Source organism: Pseudorca crassidens, chromosome 2 (genome assembly GCF_039906515.1).
Source record: "Pseudorca crassidens isolate mPseCra1 chromosome 2, mPseCra1.hap1, whole genome shotgun sequence".
NCBI lineage: Eukaryota > Metazoa > Chordata > Mammalia > Artiodactyla > Delphinidae > Pseudorca > Pseudorca crassidens.
The window spans coordinates 123950014-123967275 of record NC_090297.1 but is presented as its reverse complement, the minus strand read 5'-3'; the positions used below and the strand labels follow the sequence as shown (position 1 = coordinate 123967275).

Genomic DNA, 17262 nt, shown 5'->3' with positions numbered 1-17262 from the left:
AGACCGGGGATTCTGTGATCTCTTTCCGGCTCTCAACAAGTTGTGTGGTCTGGTCTGTGGGCGGGATGGGGGATTCACTGTCTCTCTCAGTTACCTTAGTGCAAATCAAATGGTTATTTGAGCCTTCCTCCCAACTCCACGCCCTCAACTGCTCCAGCTGGTGATTGATGTGTATAAAATGCTTTGAGGTGCTGAGATGAAGAGCCCCTGAGAATATGGCCAACATAGCATCACAGTGACCTCACCTGAACTTATTTGAAGTGGTGTCTTAGGAGCATTTCCTCACCTGGAGAGTTGTTTATTCGAGCATCTTACGTACCTACCTGTTGGCATGTGATTTCTTTGGAAGAGGGCATCTGGTGGTCCCGGCTTTTAGGGTGCTCAGCTCTTCATAAAAATGGGAGGCCACAGAGGAGGAAGTGAGCCGCTACCCTGATTGGGTATATTTAAGGATATCAGAAGAGAACCTTACACTAAAAGAAATGATTTGCTCTGGAGAAGACTTTTGAAGAGGTCAGGTGTGTCTTGTCGTGTTCAGCACCCTTGTTAGGTGCCAAGAGTCCTGCATCCTCTGACCAGCATGGTCTCCCAACACAAACCCAAGCCTGGGCCTGCTGTCTGTGGACTCTCAGGCCGCCCCTTCGATGGCCCCATTTGTAATGGGCATTGTGCGGGTGAGTGAGGCCTCCTTTTCCTTGCAGTGGCTTATTGACTGGGTCACGGACCACCTGATGTCCAAGAGACTACATATGCTCTGGGGGGTGAAAAGCTTCTCTATGTTCCATATGAAGAAACTCCACCATACTAGGGTCCATGGTTCCATGGCGTGGTCCGTGGCGAGAAGAAAAGGATAAGAAGGTCTCCAGCAGGAGGCTGAGGAAGGCAGAGCTGTGCCTGAGGAGTCGGCCTAATGCTGAGAAAGGGAAGGTTCCTGGTACCAGTGTCCAAAGAGGTGGGATCTTGACGTGTTATATGCAGATCATGGTGTATCAGAGTATCAGTCAGGATTCTTTAAGTTGCAAGTGCCAGAAACCCTGCCAAATTAGCATAAGTGAAGGAGAAAATTCACCAGCTCGTATAACTGAGGAGAACAAGAAAATTCAGAATCACACATTACTTCATCAGCATTTGTGAATGGATTCGTTGCATGTTCTCCCTGCCCCCTTCTTTTTCTCTCTTGCTCTCTTTCTCTCTTTCCCCCTTTCTCCCTCTCTCTCTCCTTCTCTCACTTTTATTTGCCTGTAAGCACTTTCCATGTAGTGTCCAAGATGGCCAGCTGCTGCAGCCCCAGGCTCATGGTATCAGCCTACCAACCCCATGGTAGGCTAGTCTGTCCTCCGGCTGTTCCAGCCAAAGTCCTGGGTCATGTGACCATGGCCTAAGAATACGGGAAGGGTCCTCTCCCAAAGTAAAATCAGGGTGAACGCTTCAGATAGAAGCCACAGTATGAAGTGAAGGCTCACTGTGTGCCAGACGCTGTTCTAGGCACTTGTTACAAATAAACACACTGTTCTTTTTTACAGGAGCTGGGCTTCAAACCCAGGCAGACTTCAGAGTCTATACTCTTAACCACCATGCCACACAACCTCTGACAAGTATAGGGTAACAGCCATATGAGCAGGAAAAAAGTCGGCTATAAGTCAATGAAAATCAGAGTTCTAGGTAAAAATATGAGGTGGGACTAGAACATATCTAAATTTATACAATTAAATAAGGGAAAGCGAGGGCATCCACCTTTATATTGTAGTAATTCTGTTTTTGCAAAGCAAGGCATTTCTAGAATTATTTCTTGGGAATTAGCATGCAGGCCAGTTTATAAAACACAATAGATACCTGTCTCAATATTCTATAGTGTTGCCTTGTTTGTTAACCCCAAATGATATTGATCACTCCCTCGAGTGACAAGATTTGGCTTTGAATGACTTGAAGCTGTTGCCAGTCTAATCCAGCAGACGTGTCACCGTCTGTGGGAATATTCAAGAGAACTGAAGGCAGTTCCCAAAGAGGACTGACTGATACTTGGAGCCATGACAGTAAAGACAAGGACCCGCACGTCCAGCCTTCCCTGGTGACCTGACTGAGAGGGCTGGCTCTCTTTCCCAGGAATGATTTCCGATACATTTATTCAAACCTCAGTCATGTTCCAGTGGCGTAAAGTGATTTATTTGGTCATGGCAGGACGTGGAGAGTGTGGGAGTCTGAAACACCTTCGTGTCTGGCAGCAGCACTGGCCAGGAGAGTGGTAATGTGAGTCACACTTGAATTTGCTTCCATTCAGATGGGCCCTGGGGAAGCTGGCTGCCGGCCAGGAAGCCTTCCCTGGCTGGGACATCCCACATCCTACCTCTTGTTAAAGTACACCCCTGGGGAATCTGCTGGGGCTTGTGCCTCTCCCTCTCCAGGCCTCCTGGCAGAGGCTGGGGCTTTGGGTTTCCCTGGGTGGTCAGCTCTTTGACCACGTTCCCCCGCGCCTCCCGGAGAGGGCTGTAGCTGAGGACCTCAAGGATAGCACTCAGCCCTGGGCTCTCTGATTCTGGCGTTCACTGGTGTCCCTGCTAATGGGGCCACTAGAGAGCCACCAGGTCAAGTAATACTTCATTCCTCCCCCCCCCTTTGGATTGAAAGTTTTGCATCCTATTTTTATTCTTTTAGTGGCTACCTTTATAATGTTAACACTCATATTCAACTTAACAATGACCGAGTTTTGAAGGCTAGTCATTCATCAACAAATCATTATTGAGTTACCTACTATGTGCTAGGCACTTGTCCGGGTACTGGGAAAACAGCCATAACCAAGTCTGCCCTGAGTACAAAGTAACTTGGAATATTTTTCCTCCAGTCATACCTCTAAGAGCTCCCATTTTGCCTAGTGATTTAATTTCCTCTTGTTTTCAAAGCTCCCAAGTTAGCTATTTTTATAAAATTTGTTGTCGCTGTTTAACTTTTAAAATTTAATTGTTTGCAGTTCTGATTTTAGATTCATCCATATAGTTACCATTTTCTTTTCCTTATTTCTGGATTCAGTTTCCTTCATGAATTGTATCTTTAAGGGAATCATTCAATAAGGAGTGATTAGTAAACATTCAGTCTCTCCTTGCCTCAAAAGTATATTGTGCCCTCTCTTGAATGGTATTATAGAACTTTAAGGCAAGAGTTCTTTTCCTTAGCACTTCCAAGAGATTATTCCACTGCTTTCTTCAAAAGAAGAGTCTGCTGTTTATCTAATTGTTACTTCTGTATAGGAATTTTTTTTTTTTTTTTTGCGGTACGCGGGCCTCTCACTGCTGTGGCCTCTCCCGTTGCGGAGCACAGGCTCCGGACGCGCAGGCTCAGCGGCCATGGCTCACGGGCCTAGCCGCTCCGCGGCATGTGGGATCTTCCCGGACCGGGGCACAAACCCGTGTCCCCAGCATCGGCAGGCGGACTCCCAACCACTGCGCCACCAGGGAAGCCCAGAAAATTTGTTTTTACCATTTTCTCTTTATCTTAGTGTTTGTCATTTTTCGTTGTGTTGCACCTTGGTATAGACTTTTTCTGACTTATCCTTAGAACTTGATATGCTCTTTTGTTCTAAGGACTCATGTGTTTCTTTAATTCTAGAAAATGTTCAATTATACCTCTAAATAATGCATCAACCTTAATGTAGGCAGTGTAGGTCCACCCTAACGTAAGTTGGATGCTTTTGACTCAAGTAACAGACACCTAACTGGAAATAGCTTTAAAAATAATTTTTACAAATGTATTACTTCGCATAACCAGAAGCCAGGATGAAGGTGACTTCCGGATTTGTTGATTCAGCAGCTCAGGGGTCCAGGCTTTCCTCTTTGCCATTCTCAGCATGTTGGCCTCATACCTCTAATGATCCCAAGGTGGCTGCCACAGCTCTGTGCTCTCTAGTGCCTTTGTGAGATCATCAAAGCAGCTTTTCCCAGAAATCCACTGACTTCTGCTCCTGACTAATATGCCAGAATTGCAAGGAGAAAGGCAACACAATGATTTGTTTAGCCCACTCAGGACTCTGAGAACCAGGGATCCGATCAGCCTTCTCTGAGTCACTGGAGGAGGATTGGACACGAAAACAAAGTCAGAGGTCTGCCAGTAAGGGAAAAAAACCTGACACTGGTTACTGGATAGGCACCCAACAGTATCTGCTACCCTTTCTCTCTAATCTCCCCTGATACCACTTCTTTCAAACATACGTTGAATCTTCTTAACCTGCTCTTCATGTATCTTGACTTTTATTTCATATTTTCATTTTCTTAATCTTTTTTTGTTGCATTCTGGGTAACTTCCTCAGAGCTGTTTTCCAGTTCACCATCTTTGTCTTTAGCTGAATCTGCTGCTCTGCATACCCATTGAGTTTTACATTTTGTTAGCTAAAATTTTAATTTCTAGAATTTCTATTTGGTTCTCTTTCACAATTGCTTATTATTTTTTTCATGATGTCTTATTCTTTCATTATGGTTTCTACCTCTTTTCCTTTTAAAGCTTTTAATTGTATTTATATTATGGTCTCTTTTATGTTTTTCTATTAATTCAGGTTCTGGGAATGTCAATTCTCCTGGGTTTTGTTTTGTGGATTCTCCCTCATGGCAAATGCTGTGCACTCACTTTCATTAAATGTTTGTTTTGTGAGTGTGGAAATTCACTATAGAGCCATTTTGTGTTTACTTTGGCCAGCGTTCATTTTTGCATGAATTTATTAGCTTGGATTTCTGCACCACGCAGAACTTATAAACTTGGTACCCTCATCAGCATGGCACGTGTCTCAGTGTTTGACTTCTCATGGAAAAAAAACTTCAGTGCTCCACCCAGAGCTTCAGGTAAATGACTGTTTTTGCCACTTCCCTTTGCCAGTAAGAGGAGTTTTTCTGATTCTTTTTCATGGAGGAGGCAGCCCTTCTAGAACCCACTCTTTAGGCAGGATATTGGTTCCAGTTCTCTGCCTTGTGGAACCCAAAGTCATCCTCCCACATAAAAAATCTCAGCCCAGGGCTTCCCTGGTGGCGCAGTGGCTGAGAGTCCGCCTGCCGATGCAGGGGACACGGGTTCGTGCCCCGGTCCGGGAAGATCCCACATGCTGCAGAGCGGCTGGGCCCGTGAGCCATGGCCACTGAGCCTGCGTGTCCGGAGCCTGTGCTCCGCAGCGGGAGAGGCCACAACAGTGAGAGGCCGCGTACTGCAAAAAAACCCCTCAGCCCTAGGGGTCTTGAACTAGGTCTAATACCCTTTTGGCCACAGTTGTGAGATTACAACTCTGGCTTTGAGTTTTCTCTCCGTTTCTGTTACCTATGGATTTCCCTTTCTTTTTCCAAGGTTGGCTTTTTTTTTTTTTTTTTTAATTTTGGGTCATATCTAACCCAGCCTTTCTATGAATTTGGAGTAGGAAAGGTGTTCCCATCAGCTGAGTTCACCACGTTCCCAGAAATGATTCCCATAATAAGTGAGAAACACTGCTTTGCTTGGGTAAAGTAATTATACCTTATAAAGTTCTTTCTGTTCATTCTCTCATTTGCCTTCTATATTATATTTTTAATTTCTTAATTTTTCTGACTGCATTCTGGGAAATTTCCTTGAACCTGTTTTTTTTTTTTTTGCGATATGCGGGCCTCTCACTGTTGTGGCCTCTCCTGTTGCAGAGCACAGGCTCTGGACGCGCAGCCTCCGCGGCCATGGCCCACGGGCCCAGCCGCTCTGCGGCATGTGGAATCTTCCCAGACAGGGGCACGAACCCGTGTCCCCTGCATCGGCAGGTGGACTCTCAACCACTGTGCCACCAGGGAAGCCCCGAACCTGTTTTTATATTTATATTTGAAGAGTGATTTCATACTGATGCCTGCAGTAACCAAGCTAACACCACAGGGTTCTTCTTCACCTTTATTCTGTAATTCATATCTCCTTTCTCCCATGATTAGAAATGTGTTTCCCAACATAAGCATGTATACTCAGTTGCTGTACGCTCAAAAGAATTGTAAACTTAAAACACCATTAACAACATCTAACCTACTAAGTAAACTTAGTTCTCTTGTCTTTACAATATATGCCATTAAGAGTTTACAGTCAAAATATCATATTTAAAAGCTACTTGACTTAATTCTTTTCTCTGTATGATTATGTTATCAATCTAATATATACTTAGCCTTATTTTTTTTCAGTTTGCAGTCAATTTATATCTACTTTTTGCATCCATTTTTACTTAACTTTTTTAGTATGTAAAATAGTTACTTGGTTCAAAAGGCAAAACTGTAAAAACAAACTGAGAGAAGTCCACTTCTTTCTGTATCTTTGCTTCTGGTTATCTTTCCTATTTTTCTTTTTGTATAAGTAAGCATATATTTATGTATATTTTATGGGCAAATGTATTTTTATTTCCCCCTTTTTCTCACATATTTTCTTTTTATAACAACTACTGCCTCAATGAATAAAAAACCATGGGCATCTGTTACTTAATATTACGAACTTGTGTCTTCAGGATAAATATCTAGAAATGGAATTGCTGGATCAAAGGCTCTGTGCCTGTGTAGCTTGGTTAGGTATTGCCAAATCCCCCTCCCTAGAGCTGTTACATTTTGCGTTCCCATGTGGAGCGTTGGAGAATGCCTGCTTCCTCCCAGCCGCACCGGCAGGGACTGTTGCCAAGCTTTTGAATCTTTAGTGGCATGAAAGGAAAGAAATGGCACCTCAGTGTAGTTTTAAAGTGCATTCCTCTTATTTTGAAGCAATGGGGCATCTTTTCATGTGTTTAAGTACAATTGGTATATCTTTTTCTGTGAACTCTGTCTTTTTTTTCTAGTTTTATTGAGATATAATTGACACATAACATTGTATAATTTCAGATGTACAACATGATTTGATATACGTGTATATTGCAAAAAGATTACCACTATGAATTTAGTTAACATCCGTCATCTCATATCGTTACACTTTTTTAAAATGTCTTTTACTCACTTTTCTATCTTTTTCTCTCTCTTTATTTTTAAGTTAGAATGATTAGTCCTGTGATATGTTTTAAATAGTTTCTCCCATTTTGTCATTTGTCTAACGATTCAGAATTTGTTTTCTTTACCGCACTGTTATCACTTAGGCAGTTAAGTATAACATGCTTATGTAGGACTTTATTTTGAGATACCAGTTAATAATTTACTTATAAGAGTGAACAAAATTCAGAACTCAAAAAATAAAAGCAAAACCCAGAGATAAGCTTACAAAGACACAGACATAGAAGGCATAATTCTAAAGTATATTTACTGCACAAAGCTAGAGTACCTAACGTATTGCATAACTGAATCAAAATTCAGAATATTTTAGCAGCCTGGAAATACGGGCCAAAAGGCACAAAGTAAAATTTAGTAGACATAACGTTTTGTATTTAGGCTTAAAACCACTAATGCCATACATTTAAGCCTGGGGACACCTGCCTTCACAGAAGCTCAAATGTGTGTGAACTTTGGGTTTTAATTGACCACACATTTATGTAAGTCCAGCAGGGTAATACGGTTGCCAAAAGAAAATGCACTCCTAGAGTGAATAGTATCAGAAGATTATCCTGATCATGGAGAAAATTGCCCCTTTATGCACTTACTAGACCATGTCCAGAACGGTACGTTCAGTCTTGGGGTCCACAAATCAAGAGGGTCGTTGACATCCATGGGCAAGTCCAAAGCAGGGAGTCTGAGTTAGTAAAGAGTCTGGAAGTCACATCAGGAACCTGGGAGTTTTAATCTGGAGAAAAGAAAGCAAGTAATCTGTGAAGTATTTGAAGGCTGTCAAGGGGAGGAGGGATTAGAATTATTCGATGTTACTCAAGCTCGCAGCATCTGTGGTTGTGACCTACGAGTGCGCCTGTTGGTAAAGGGAGACTTTCTAACTGGCCTTTAGGGATGCTGGGAAGAGGAAGAGCCGCCTTCCTCACCTACCAGCTCCCTATGGCCAAAGGTGTCTGGACAGAGGTGCCAGGTCAGGCGGGCGCTGTCGGGAAGGCTCTGCTGCTGTGTGTAGGCAGTCTAGGCACCAAGGGTTCTCGCTTTCTGGCTCGGGGAAAGCAATCTTTCCTTCCTTTCCGGTGTATTCTCTTTGCTGGGAACAAGAGCAGGTGGGGAAAGTGATCTGTGGGATTTTTTTGGCTGATTCAAGTAGATGAAACTTTTGGAGAAACATTCGTCTGTAGGATTGAATGTTAAAATGTGTCCACCTTGAGTTTTCAGCAAGATCCGGAGCCAGCGTCCCAAGAGCAGGGACTGCCCCTTGTTGAGAACGGTGTTTGTGGGCAAAGACCTCAAACTGGGCCGCCTCTTACCCATTTATCATTAGTGTCAGCTCCTTGCCCTCCCTCACCGTGGCTGATGAGAGCAGTAGTGATGCCTCAGTACGAACTGTACTTGTTTAAACCCTGCTTAGGGATCTCAGAATGACTCCTATGCTAATCTTATTGTCCAACTTGAATGGGCACATGAATCAACGGGGGACGGCATTAACGTGCAGGTTCTGATTCAGCAGTTCAGAGGTGGGCGTGAGATTCTGCATCTCTAGTAAGCGCCGGGTGATACTGATGCTGCCGGTTCAGGATCCACCCTGCATTGCAGGAGTCAAAAGCAGCAGTCCGCCTAGCCCAGGTGGACCGAATCAGAATCACCTGCCCTGTGGTTGTCTAAAATGCAGACTCCTAGGCTGTACTTCTGTTCTCTGGGACCAGACATCTCTAGGGATGGAGCCCAAGAATCAGCTCTTTGAGCTGGTACTGCAGGTGATTCTTAGGTACATTAAAGGTTTTGAACCACTGGTCCTGGGGAGAATGGATAGGGTGGTTTAGACTCAAGGAGCGGGAGTGGACTTCCCTGGTGGCTCAGTGGTTGAGAGCTCACCTGCCAATGCAGGGGACACGGGTTCGAGCCCTGGTCTGGGAAGATCCCACATGCCGCGGAGCAACTAAGCCCGTGCGCCACAACTACTGAACCTGTGCTCTGGAGCCTGCGAGCCACAACTACTGAAGCCCGTGTGCCTAGAGCCTGTGCTCCGCAACAAGAGAGGCCCCCGCTCGCTGCAACTAGAGAAAGCCCGCATGCAGCAACGAAGACCCAACGCAGCCAAAAGTTAAATAAATAAATAAATAGATAGATTGGGGGAACACATCGTTCACAGGGACACGGTGAGTCGCGTAGAAAGTCGGTTGTGGAAAGCTGGCCACTTCCGTAGAGCTTGCGTGGAGACGACTGGCTGGGTGACCCGGGGCCTCTGCAGCTCTTCTGTAAAGTGCGCAGGCTGTGGATTGATGACTGCTCTCCTGTCTCTGGGTCTTGTCTTTCCAGTCGTCCAGCATGCTCTGCCCACCCCCCGCCGAGGCGCACTGACCATGAGCTTCAACTCCTCCCTCAGCCACAGGAAGGAGCTGAGTAACCTCACCGAGGAGGACGGTGGCCAAGGGGGCGTCGTCGTCACCGAGTTCATCGCCATTGTCGTCATCACCATTTTCGTCTGCCTGGGCAACCTGGTCATCGTGGTCACCTTGTACAGGAAGTCCTACCTCCTCACCCTCAGCAACAAGTTCGTCTTCAGCCTGACGCTGTCCAACTTCCTGCTGTCCGTGCTGGTGCTGCCTTTCGTGGCGACCAGCTCCGTTCGGAGGGAATGGATCTTCGGCGTGGTCTGGTGCAACTTCTCGGCCCTCCTCTACCTGCTTATCAGCTCGGCCAGCATGCTCACCCTCGGGGTCATCGCCGTCGACCGGTAAGCTTGCATCACACTCAGAGAATGAAGGGTTTAGGAGTGTGGGTGAAGGGGGAACCTGAGAGATCATGTGGGCTGTGCCCTCCAGGCTGCCTCAGTTCCTCGGGAGGGTGTCACGTCTGTGCTGGGGAGGGTGAGAAAGCAGAGTTCTGCCTCTTCTTCTATCCCCTCAACCAGAGCACCTCTGATTTTATCTGGTCTAGCTTGCATGTAGTTGGGGACTTCCCTGGTGGTCCAGTGGTTAAGACTCTGCGCTTCCAGCTGCAGGGGACGTGGGTTCGATCCCTGGTCAGGGAACTAAGATGCCACATTCTGTGCAGCGTGGCCAAAAAATGAGAAAAACAAATTAGAAAGAAAAGTTCTATTAACTTCTGCTTCTCAGTTAATAGTTGAGAAACAGAAGCTGAGGAAGGTGACGTGGCAGAGGAGGTATCAGATCCAGGTCTTCCCCAAAGTGCTGCCTGCTCTCTGTTGCTTTGGGTTGGGCCAGAGCTGCACCGGGGCAGCCCAAAGAGGAAATACTCTCTATCCTCCACAGTGCAAGGGCCTGAACATCAGCTCAGTCCTGGATGGAAGGAGAGCAGGGGAAGGGAAGACAACGCAGGGAGTAAGATGGTGGCGCCTGGGAGAGACAGTGTGTGCTTTAAAACATCTGGGCTGTCCCTTCTTGTGGCATAGCTGGCTCCAGCAAGGAATAGCACTGCTGACGCCCCTCAGCTCTATCTAGAAGGTTCTTCCAGATTCCTGCGTTAGGCTGTCAGATTTAGTTGTGAAAGTCCTGCAGGCTCTGACAGAGAGTTTCCAACCCCTGGAGTCTTCTTTATTAGGATTTTGCCAATGGTCACTTCATTCATCCCAGGCAAGGGTTCAACTGTACAGGGCAGAGGGGGGAGATTCAGATTCTCTGTGATTTATAGAATTGGGGAGGGAGTCAGGGAAAACACAGAGGGGTTCCCCAGGGCTGTCGTCACTGGGTGACACGAGTCCCCTGGCTCCCTTGGGATCGTCCATTTTTGAGCCGATGAGTGGTGGCTGGATGGTCTGCCCAAGGTGCAGGCCTCCGCTAGGGCCAAGGCCAGAATCCTTTCAGCCCTCTGCCCCTGAGGGGGGTTAGAGGGGAGGAAGCCATTGGTCAGAACTAATCAGGTGGCTTCTCCAAATATCTCCTTTCCCCCCAACAGAAGAAAATAATACCAAAAGTAGAAAGAGTACAATAAGAAATATCCATAATCCCACCGATCAGAAGCAGTCACTGTTTACTTTTGTTTGTTTGTTTGTTTGTTTGCGGTATGCGGGCCTCTCACTGTTGTGGCCCCTCCCGTCGCGGAGCACAGGCTCCGGACGCGCAGGCTCAGCGGCCATGGCTCACGGTCCCAGCCACTCCGCGGCATGTGGGATCTTCCCGGACCGGGGCACGAACCCGTGTCCCCTGCATCAGCAGGCGGACTCTCAACCACTGCGCCACCAGGGAAGCCCCATCTTAATGGTTAAACGTGGCTGGTCAGAGGACACGGGGACAGCTCATGTTCCCCAGGCCTGGCCTCCCACACCTACCTGTACACTCACCCCTGAAGTGTTGCCTGAGGTCAGAGGGCCTGCACGCATTTTAAATGGGCAGAGGAAAGGAGAAATATCCGCCTTGTTTCTTTTTAAAAGTGGAGAAAACCTTCCTGGAAGTGCCCCCAGTCCCACCCCAGCAAACTCCCCTCACATTTCATTTGCCAGATGATGTCACACAGGTCAGTGCCTCAGCTGGTCACCTGGCAAGGGAGGGGATACCACCAGCATGGCCTGATTCATCCCCTGGTGCTTAGAAGGGCCCAGCGTCCCCTGTGGTCACAGCAGTTTTGCAGGAACAAGATAGGGATTCTGTCTTCAGGAAGGAAGGGGGAAACGTCAGTGCACAGTGTCCCAGCTCTGTCCCCGCTGCCATCTAAAGGGAGGTCCCATCCAGCCCTTTCCCCCCACTCGAGCCCATTCTGTCCTTGGAGCAGATCCATGCCAGGCGTTCTGTGATTCCCATCTTCCTGGTGAAGGAACTGAAGCTCTGAGAGCTTAGCTCAGCTACCCAAGGTCACACAGCTAGTGGACAGCAGAGTCGCCATCTGAACCCAGGGATCGCCAACTCCAAAGGCATGCTTCTTTCACGGGGCTGCACGGCCTTTGCAAGATGCGAACCCAGATGTCAGCAGAAGACAGGAATTGCTTTACCCCAGGCTCTGTGCAGGGGTTCTGTTATCCATACCATAATCGCGGTGGTTTCCTCTCATCAGGCTCCACGCTCAGAAACACTCCTTCCAGGCTAGACCTTGGTGGGGCGCCTCGAGGCTTGAGACCAGCAGTCCCCGTCTTGCCTCTGACTTGGAAGGCCTTTCATACAGGGACCCCTCCATGAGAGCCTGCCCCAGGCAGCAGGTGGTAATTCAGGCCATGGCCCCCGTCCCTGAGCTCTAGTGCCCAGGGGTGACTCAGGAAGGTCCTGGTGGGGCAGGTGGTTCACAGGTGGTGTGTGAGGCTCATAGCCATAGTCATCTCCTAAGGTTCCGCCTGTAGCAGGCAGCCTCAGTGTGGTCACCCCTGTCCCGCCACACGTTGCCCTCCTGCAGAAGCTCCATCATTAAAGAACATTTCCTTTGGATAAAACGTCCGGGTGGGGAGGCTGGTGGTTTACTTTCAACCCCATGGTCTAAATCCTCCCACCCACTCCAGTTAAAGGGTCAGAGCTCAGCTGGCGGGCAAGGCTCTGCACGCCCCGGCCCCCTGGCTCCTTTTCTCCCCGCGCACCATCACCCCACGCCGGCCTGGTTGAGCCACAGGCAGCTTCCTCGTTGAGCCGGTGCTCAGGTACATCTCCGCGTCTCGCCAAGGCTGGCGTTCTGCCTCAGCTGCTCCTGGGCCAGTGCCTCTGTTCGTTCAAGACCTGAGTCTGTGTGCCATCTGGTCCAGGAAGTCTGCCCTGACCCTGCAGTCTAGATCCGAGGCCCCGTCAATAAGAATCAGTCGCTCTCCAGGCCTCTCTCCTTCTTCACAGAGCTGAGGGGTTAGGAACCACCCCTGGTCTGTGGACTCCGGAACAAGGCGGTGTGCAGGGAATTGCTGGCATGTGCGCCGGGGACTGTAGAGTCAGATTGCCCGGGGTTTTATCTTGTTTCTGCCCCTTCCTTATCTAGAGCAGATTATTTATCCTTTCTCTGCTGTTAAGATGAGGATAATGATAATGCCAGTCACTCGAAAGACTTCTTGCGAGGATTAAATATCCCCTTTCTGCTCCAGAGCCTTGTACCCTGCTCATGTGTCTGTCTCCCCCTGCACCTTCTTACCTGTATTCCCGGTGCATAGCACAGTGCTTGGCATGTGGCAGGCCTTCAGTAAACGTCACTGAATGAATGTACCCCGTAATCCTTAGATGTTCTTCTGGTTTCTGAGGACCCTCTGAAAACAGCTCTAAAAGGATTACTGTCAGAAACACAGAAGGGATCTGGCTCGATGCACGGTCCCTTAGAACTCCTGGAGATGCCTGAAGACTAGCCACACCCCCAAATGTGAGTGGGCTCTGGAAACAGGGCTGCCTGAGCTCTGTGTTCTTCCTGGTGTCCAGCCGTTCTCCGATGAAGAGTTCCACGGAGCTGGGTCACGTGGCCAGGCTGTGACTTTTCTGGGTAGGGTTGAGAGAAGGTGCTCCTTTTAGAAGCATTCACCCCATGGCAGTGTTGAATGAGAGAAATCCAACAGAGCTCGCCACCTAGGAGAGCAGTGGGTGCCCCTCCTGGTGTGTCTTCTCTATGTTTAGTCCTCTCCCTCACCTGCCTCCGTTCTTTTTCCAGCTACTATGCGGTCCTGTACCCCATGGTGTACCCCATGAAGATCACAGGTAATCGAGCCGTGGTGGCGCTCGCCTACATCTGGCTTCACTCCCTCATCGGCTGCCTGCCACCTCTGTTTGGTTGGTCATCGGTGGAGTTTGACGAGTTCAAGTGGATGTGTGTGGCTGCGTGGCACCGGGAACCTGGCTACACCGCCTTCTGGCAGATCTGGTGTGCCCTGTTCCCCTTCCTGGTCATGCTGGTGTGCTATGGCTTCATCTTCCGCGTGGCCAGGGTCAAGGCACGCAAGGTGCACTGTGGCACCGTGGTCCTTGTGGAGGAGGACGCGCACGGGAACGGGAGGAAGAACTCCAGCACCTCCACCTCTTCCTCGGGCAGTAGGAAGAACGCCTTTCAGGGCGTGGTCTATTCGGCCAACCAGTGCAAAGCGCTCATCACCATCCTGGTGGTCATTGGGGCCTTCATGGTCACTTGGGGCCCCTACATGGTCGTCATCACCTCTGAGGCCCTCTGGGGGAAGAACTATGTCTCCCCAACCCTGGAGACCTGGGCCACTTGGCTGTCCTTTACCAGTGCCGTCTGCCACCCGCTGATCTATGGACTCTGGAACAAGACGGTTCGCAAGGAACTACTGGGCATGTGCTTTGGGGATCGGTATTACCGGGAACCGTTTGTGCAGCGGCAGAGGACTTCCAGGCTCTTCAGCATTTCCAACAGGATCACAGGTAACTTGGGAACTTGTCAGGGAAGGGATGCCCACCCTCAGGTGGGTGTAGCCTGTGGTCCTGCAGGCGCTCGGGCAGGTTGATGGGCGAGGTCTCAGACTGACTGCTGCTTCAGGGCTTAAAACACAGGTTTCCTCTGGGGAAGGAACATCGCAGAGTGTCCACTGTGATTCCCAAGCAGATTTCCTGAGCTCGGCAGTTCAAGGCAGGGTACACCAGAGTTCAGAAAGCCGTGTTCTGTGACCACAGCCATGGCCCGCTGGCCTGGAGAGTAGATCTAGATAGATCTATCTAGAGAAAAAAGAACCCAAGCATTGGACCAGGCTGCCTTCACCTTTCAGTGTTCCTTGGAGGCAGGGTCCTCTTTAAAGCACTTCCTGCCCTCCTCAGCTACTCCTCCTGGACATACTCCGTCTTGGGCCTTTCCTCACGGGTCGGTGGTTTCCTCGTATTGTCGCTAATAATTCAGGACGTGTCGATGGCGGACCTCCACTCTCTCACTGAAGTGTCACTATCTGGTGTGTTACAGCTGCTCCTCCATTTGGTAATTGATTTCGGAGCTCACAGTTTCTGGACATGATCCCATCCCCTTTGATGAGACCCAGAGGAGTTACTCTAGTGGGGGATAGATTTTTTTTTTTAAACCTTTTTCTTTCGAGATAATTTTAGACTCAGTGAAGAGTTGGGAAAACAGTACAGAGAATACCCATCCTCCCAACTTCTCCTAGTGCTGACATCTTGCCTAACCGTAGCACAGCTACCAAACCTAAGACATCGCCAGGGGTGCAGCGCTATTAACAACTACAGACTTGACTCGGATTTCACCCATTTTCCCATTGATGTCCTTTTTCTGTTCCAGGATCCAGTCCGGGATCCCACATTGTATTCAGTTGTCACATCTCCTTTGTCTTCTTCAGTCTTCGACAATTTTTTTTTTCCTTGTCTTTCGTGACTTGACACCTTTTGTAGAGCCCTGATCGGGGATTTTGTAGAAGGCCCCTCAATTTGCATGTAGCTCATGTGTTCTCAGGGTCACAGTGAGGTAATACCTTTTTGGCAGGCAAGGCTGGGCGGGTGATGTGCTCTTCCTAACGAGCGTGCCAGGGGTACATATGTCAGTAGGTCTTCTCACTAGCTAGTTCTTACCCTGATCTCTCGGTTGATGTCTTAGCCCGGGCTGCTACAACAAACTACCGTAGACTGCATGGCTTAAACCACAGACATGCATTTTTTCACAGTTCAGGAGGCTGGAAGTCTGAGGTCAGGGTGGCAACATGGTTGGGTTCTGGTGAGGACCCTCTTGTAGGCTGTCCTTTTGCTGTGTCCTCCCATGGCGGAGGGCTGGGGAGAGGGACAGGAGAGAGCAAGCTCTCCGGTCTCTTCTTATAAGCACCCCACCCTCGTGACCTCTTCTAAACCTCAGTACCTTCCCAAGGACCCATCACATTGGGGGTTAGGGCTTCAGTGTATGAATTTGGTGGCAAGTACTTTCAGCCCCTACAGTTAAGATGGCGTCTGCCAAGTTGCCTCACTGTAAATTCACTGTTTTTTCCATTGTCATTAATAAGTACAACATAGCAGATATTTTGAGGCTCCCACTGTTTGTAGCATGCACTCGTGGATCTTGCCCCTGCAGTTATGACTGTGTTGTTTGAGGGAGACTGTCATCTGGACAGGCTGTTGGAAGACAGACTCTGAGGGCACTTATCAGACCATATTCAAGGAAAGCTCCAGTTCAGACTGCAGTTCTAGTCTCTTGCCAGATGACTTTGGGCAACTCATGCTGCTCGAGATAATTTTTCCTCCTCAGGAAATAGGTCTTCCACCTACCCTCTCAAGAGAGTGGAAAGAAATAACAACTCTTAATTATCATGAGTATTCAGTGGTAGTGATGATAGGAGTCTTTTCCATGTGGCAATTAAACAAACCAATGCCACTGATTTATCTCAGGGACTGATGGAGTGTTCCTTCTTGAGAAAGGAAGGAATTCTGGGACTTTTAATTTTGACTATAGGAGAAAAAAATCTCTCAGGACCCCAGTATTTTAATTCCTGAAATGCCCACCCCCTGCCACTGGCAAGACCATGATTCCAAATGTGACTTGTGAGCCAGGAGGAGTACATTCAGGGTTTGGTTTCGTTTCACTGATGAACTTATTTGTTCAGATTTTGTAAAATCACTTACCTTCTAGGCAAAAAAATAAAAATTAAAAAAACATTAAATGTTTTCGATTCCAATGAAGTTAAGAATGAGGAAGGGAAAAAAATGAGGAAGGAGAATGGAGGAGGAGAGGGTAGATAGAACAGAAAGAAACATCTGCTTTGGGGGCCAAGATTTTCCACACAAGCCACTTGAGATTATCCTGGAAGAGCGTGTGAGGCCGTGAAAACAGGCGGAAAACACCCGCTGTGGTTGGGTTGGCAAGTCCAAGGCGGTGAGCAGTCTCCTCACCGAGGGAAAAGCAGTCTTGTGGGATGTGTTTGGGCTGAAGAGCATGTGGGATGAGGGGTTCTGAGTTGCTGGCCTTCCCCTTGAATGGGAGCTGGGGGCATCCCTGCTGTCTCTTCCCGGGACGTCCTGACATCAGGAGGTGGGCAACAGCGTCAGCAGGAGTCTTGGAAAAAGAGCAGAATGCAGTGCCCACCCCAGCTCCGCGCTCTGCTCCAGCCACGCCAGGAATGCCCACAGCCTTTCTGGTCAGGAGGGAGAGCTCTGCCTTCCACCTGGCATCCCCGGTAAGAAGGATGGTAAGATTTGTTCCAAAGCCAGCAAGAAAAGGCTCGGAGGCCCTGTCTCGGTTTTGTTCCTCTCCGTTTGCATAGGCATCTGCAAAGTTTTCTCCAGAGGATTCAGTACATGGAATTATAAACTTTCCTAACCGTGCTTGTGAGCACAGGTGCAGTGAAGTGGCATTCCACAGACACCTGGCGCTTTCCTGCTGACTCCAGGAGGCCAGGAGTTTTACACATGCAGTCATGTTTATTTCATAT

At 48.4% G+C, this 17262-nt stretch overlaps 1 protein-coding gene across 15 annotated transcripts in view; it reads left to right on the top strand.

Moving 5' to 3' along the window:
* The window catches only part of GPR161 (G protein-coupled receptor 161), a 52677-nt gene that overhangs the window by 17241 nt on the left and 18174 nt on the right, over positions 1-17262 (top strand). For 13 of the 15 annotated variants that reach the window (XR_010941194.1, XR_010941190.1, XR_010941191.1 and 10 more), the window contains 2 exons: positions 9306-9723; positions 13548-14272. Coding sequence is in view for 10 of the 15 variants with exons in the window: in XM_067728548.1 (XP_067584649.1) it covers positions 9306-9723; positions 13548-14272 (1143 nt within the window). In the remaining 5 variants the exon portion in view is untranslated. Of the gene's footprint in view, positions 1-2183; positions 2248-6273; positions 9146-9305; positions 9724-13547; positions 14273-17262 lie in introns of those variants that run through there. The other 2 variants (XM_067728557.1, XM_067728556.1) reach the window with 2 other exon arrangements.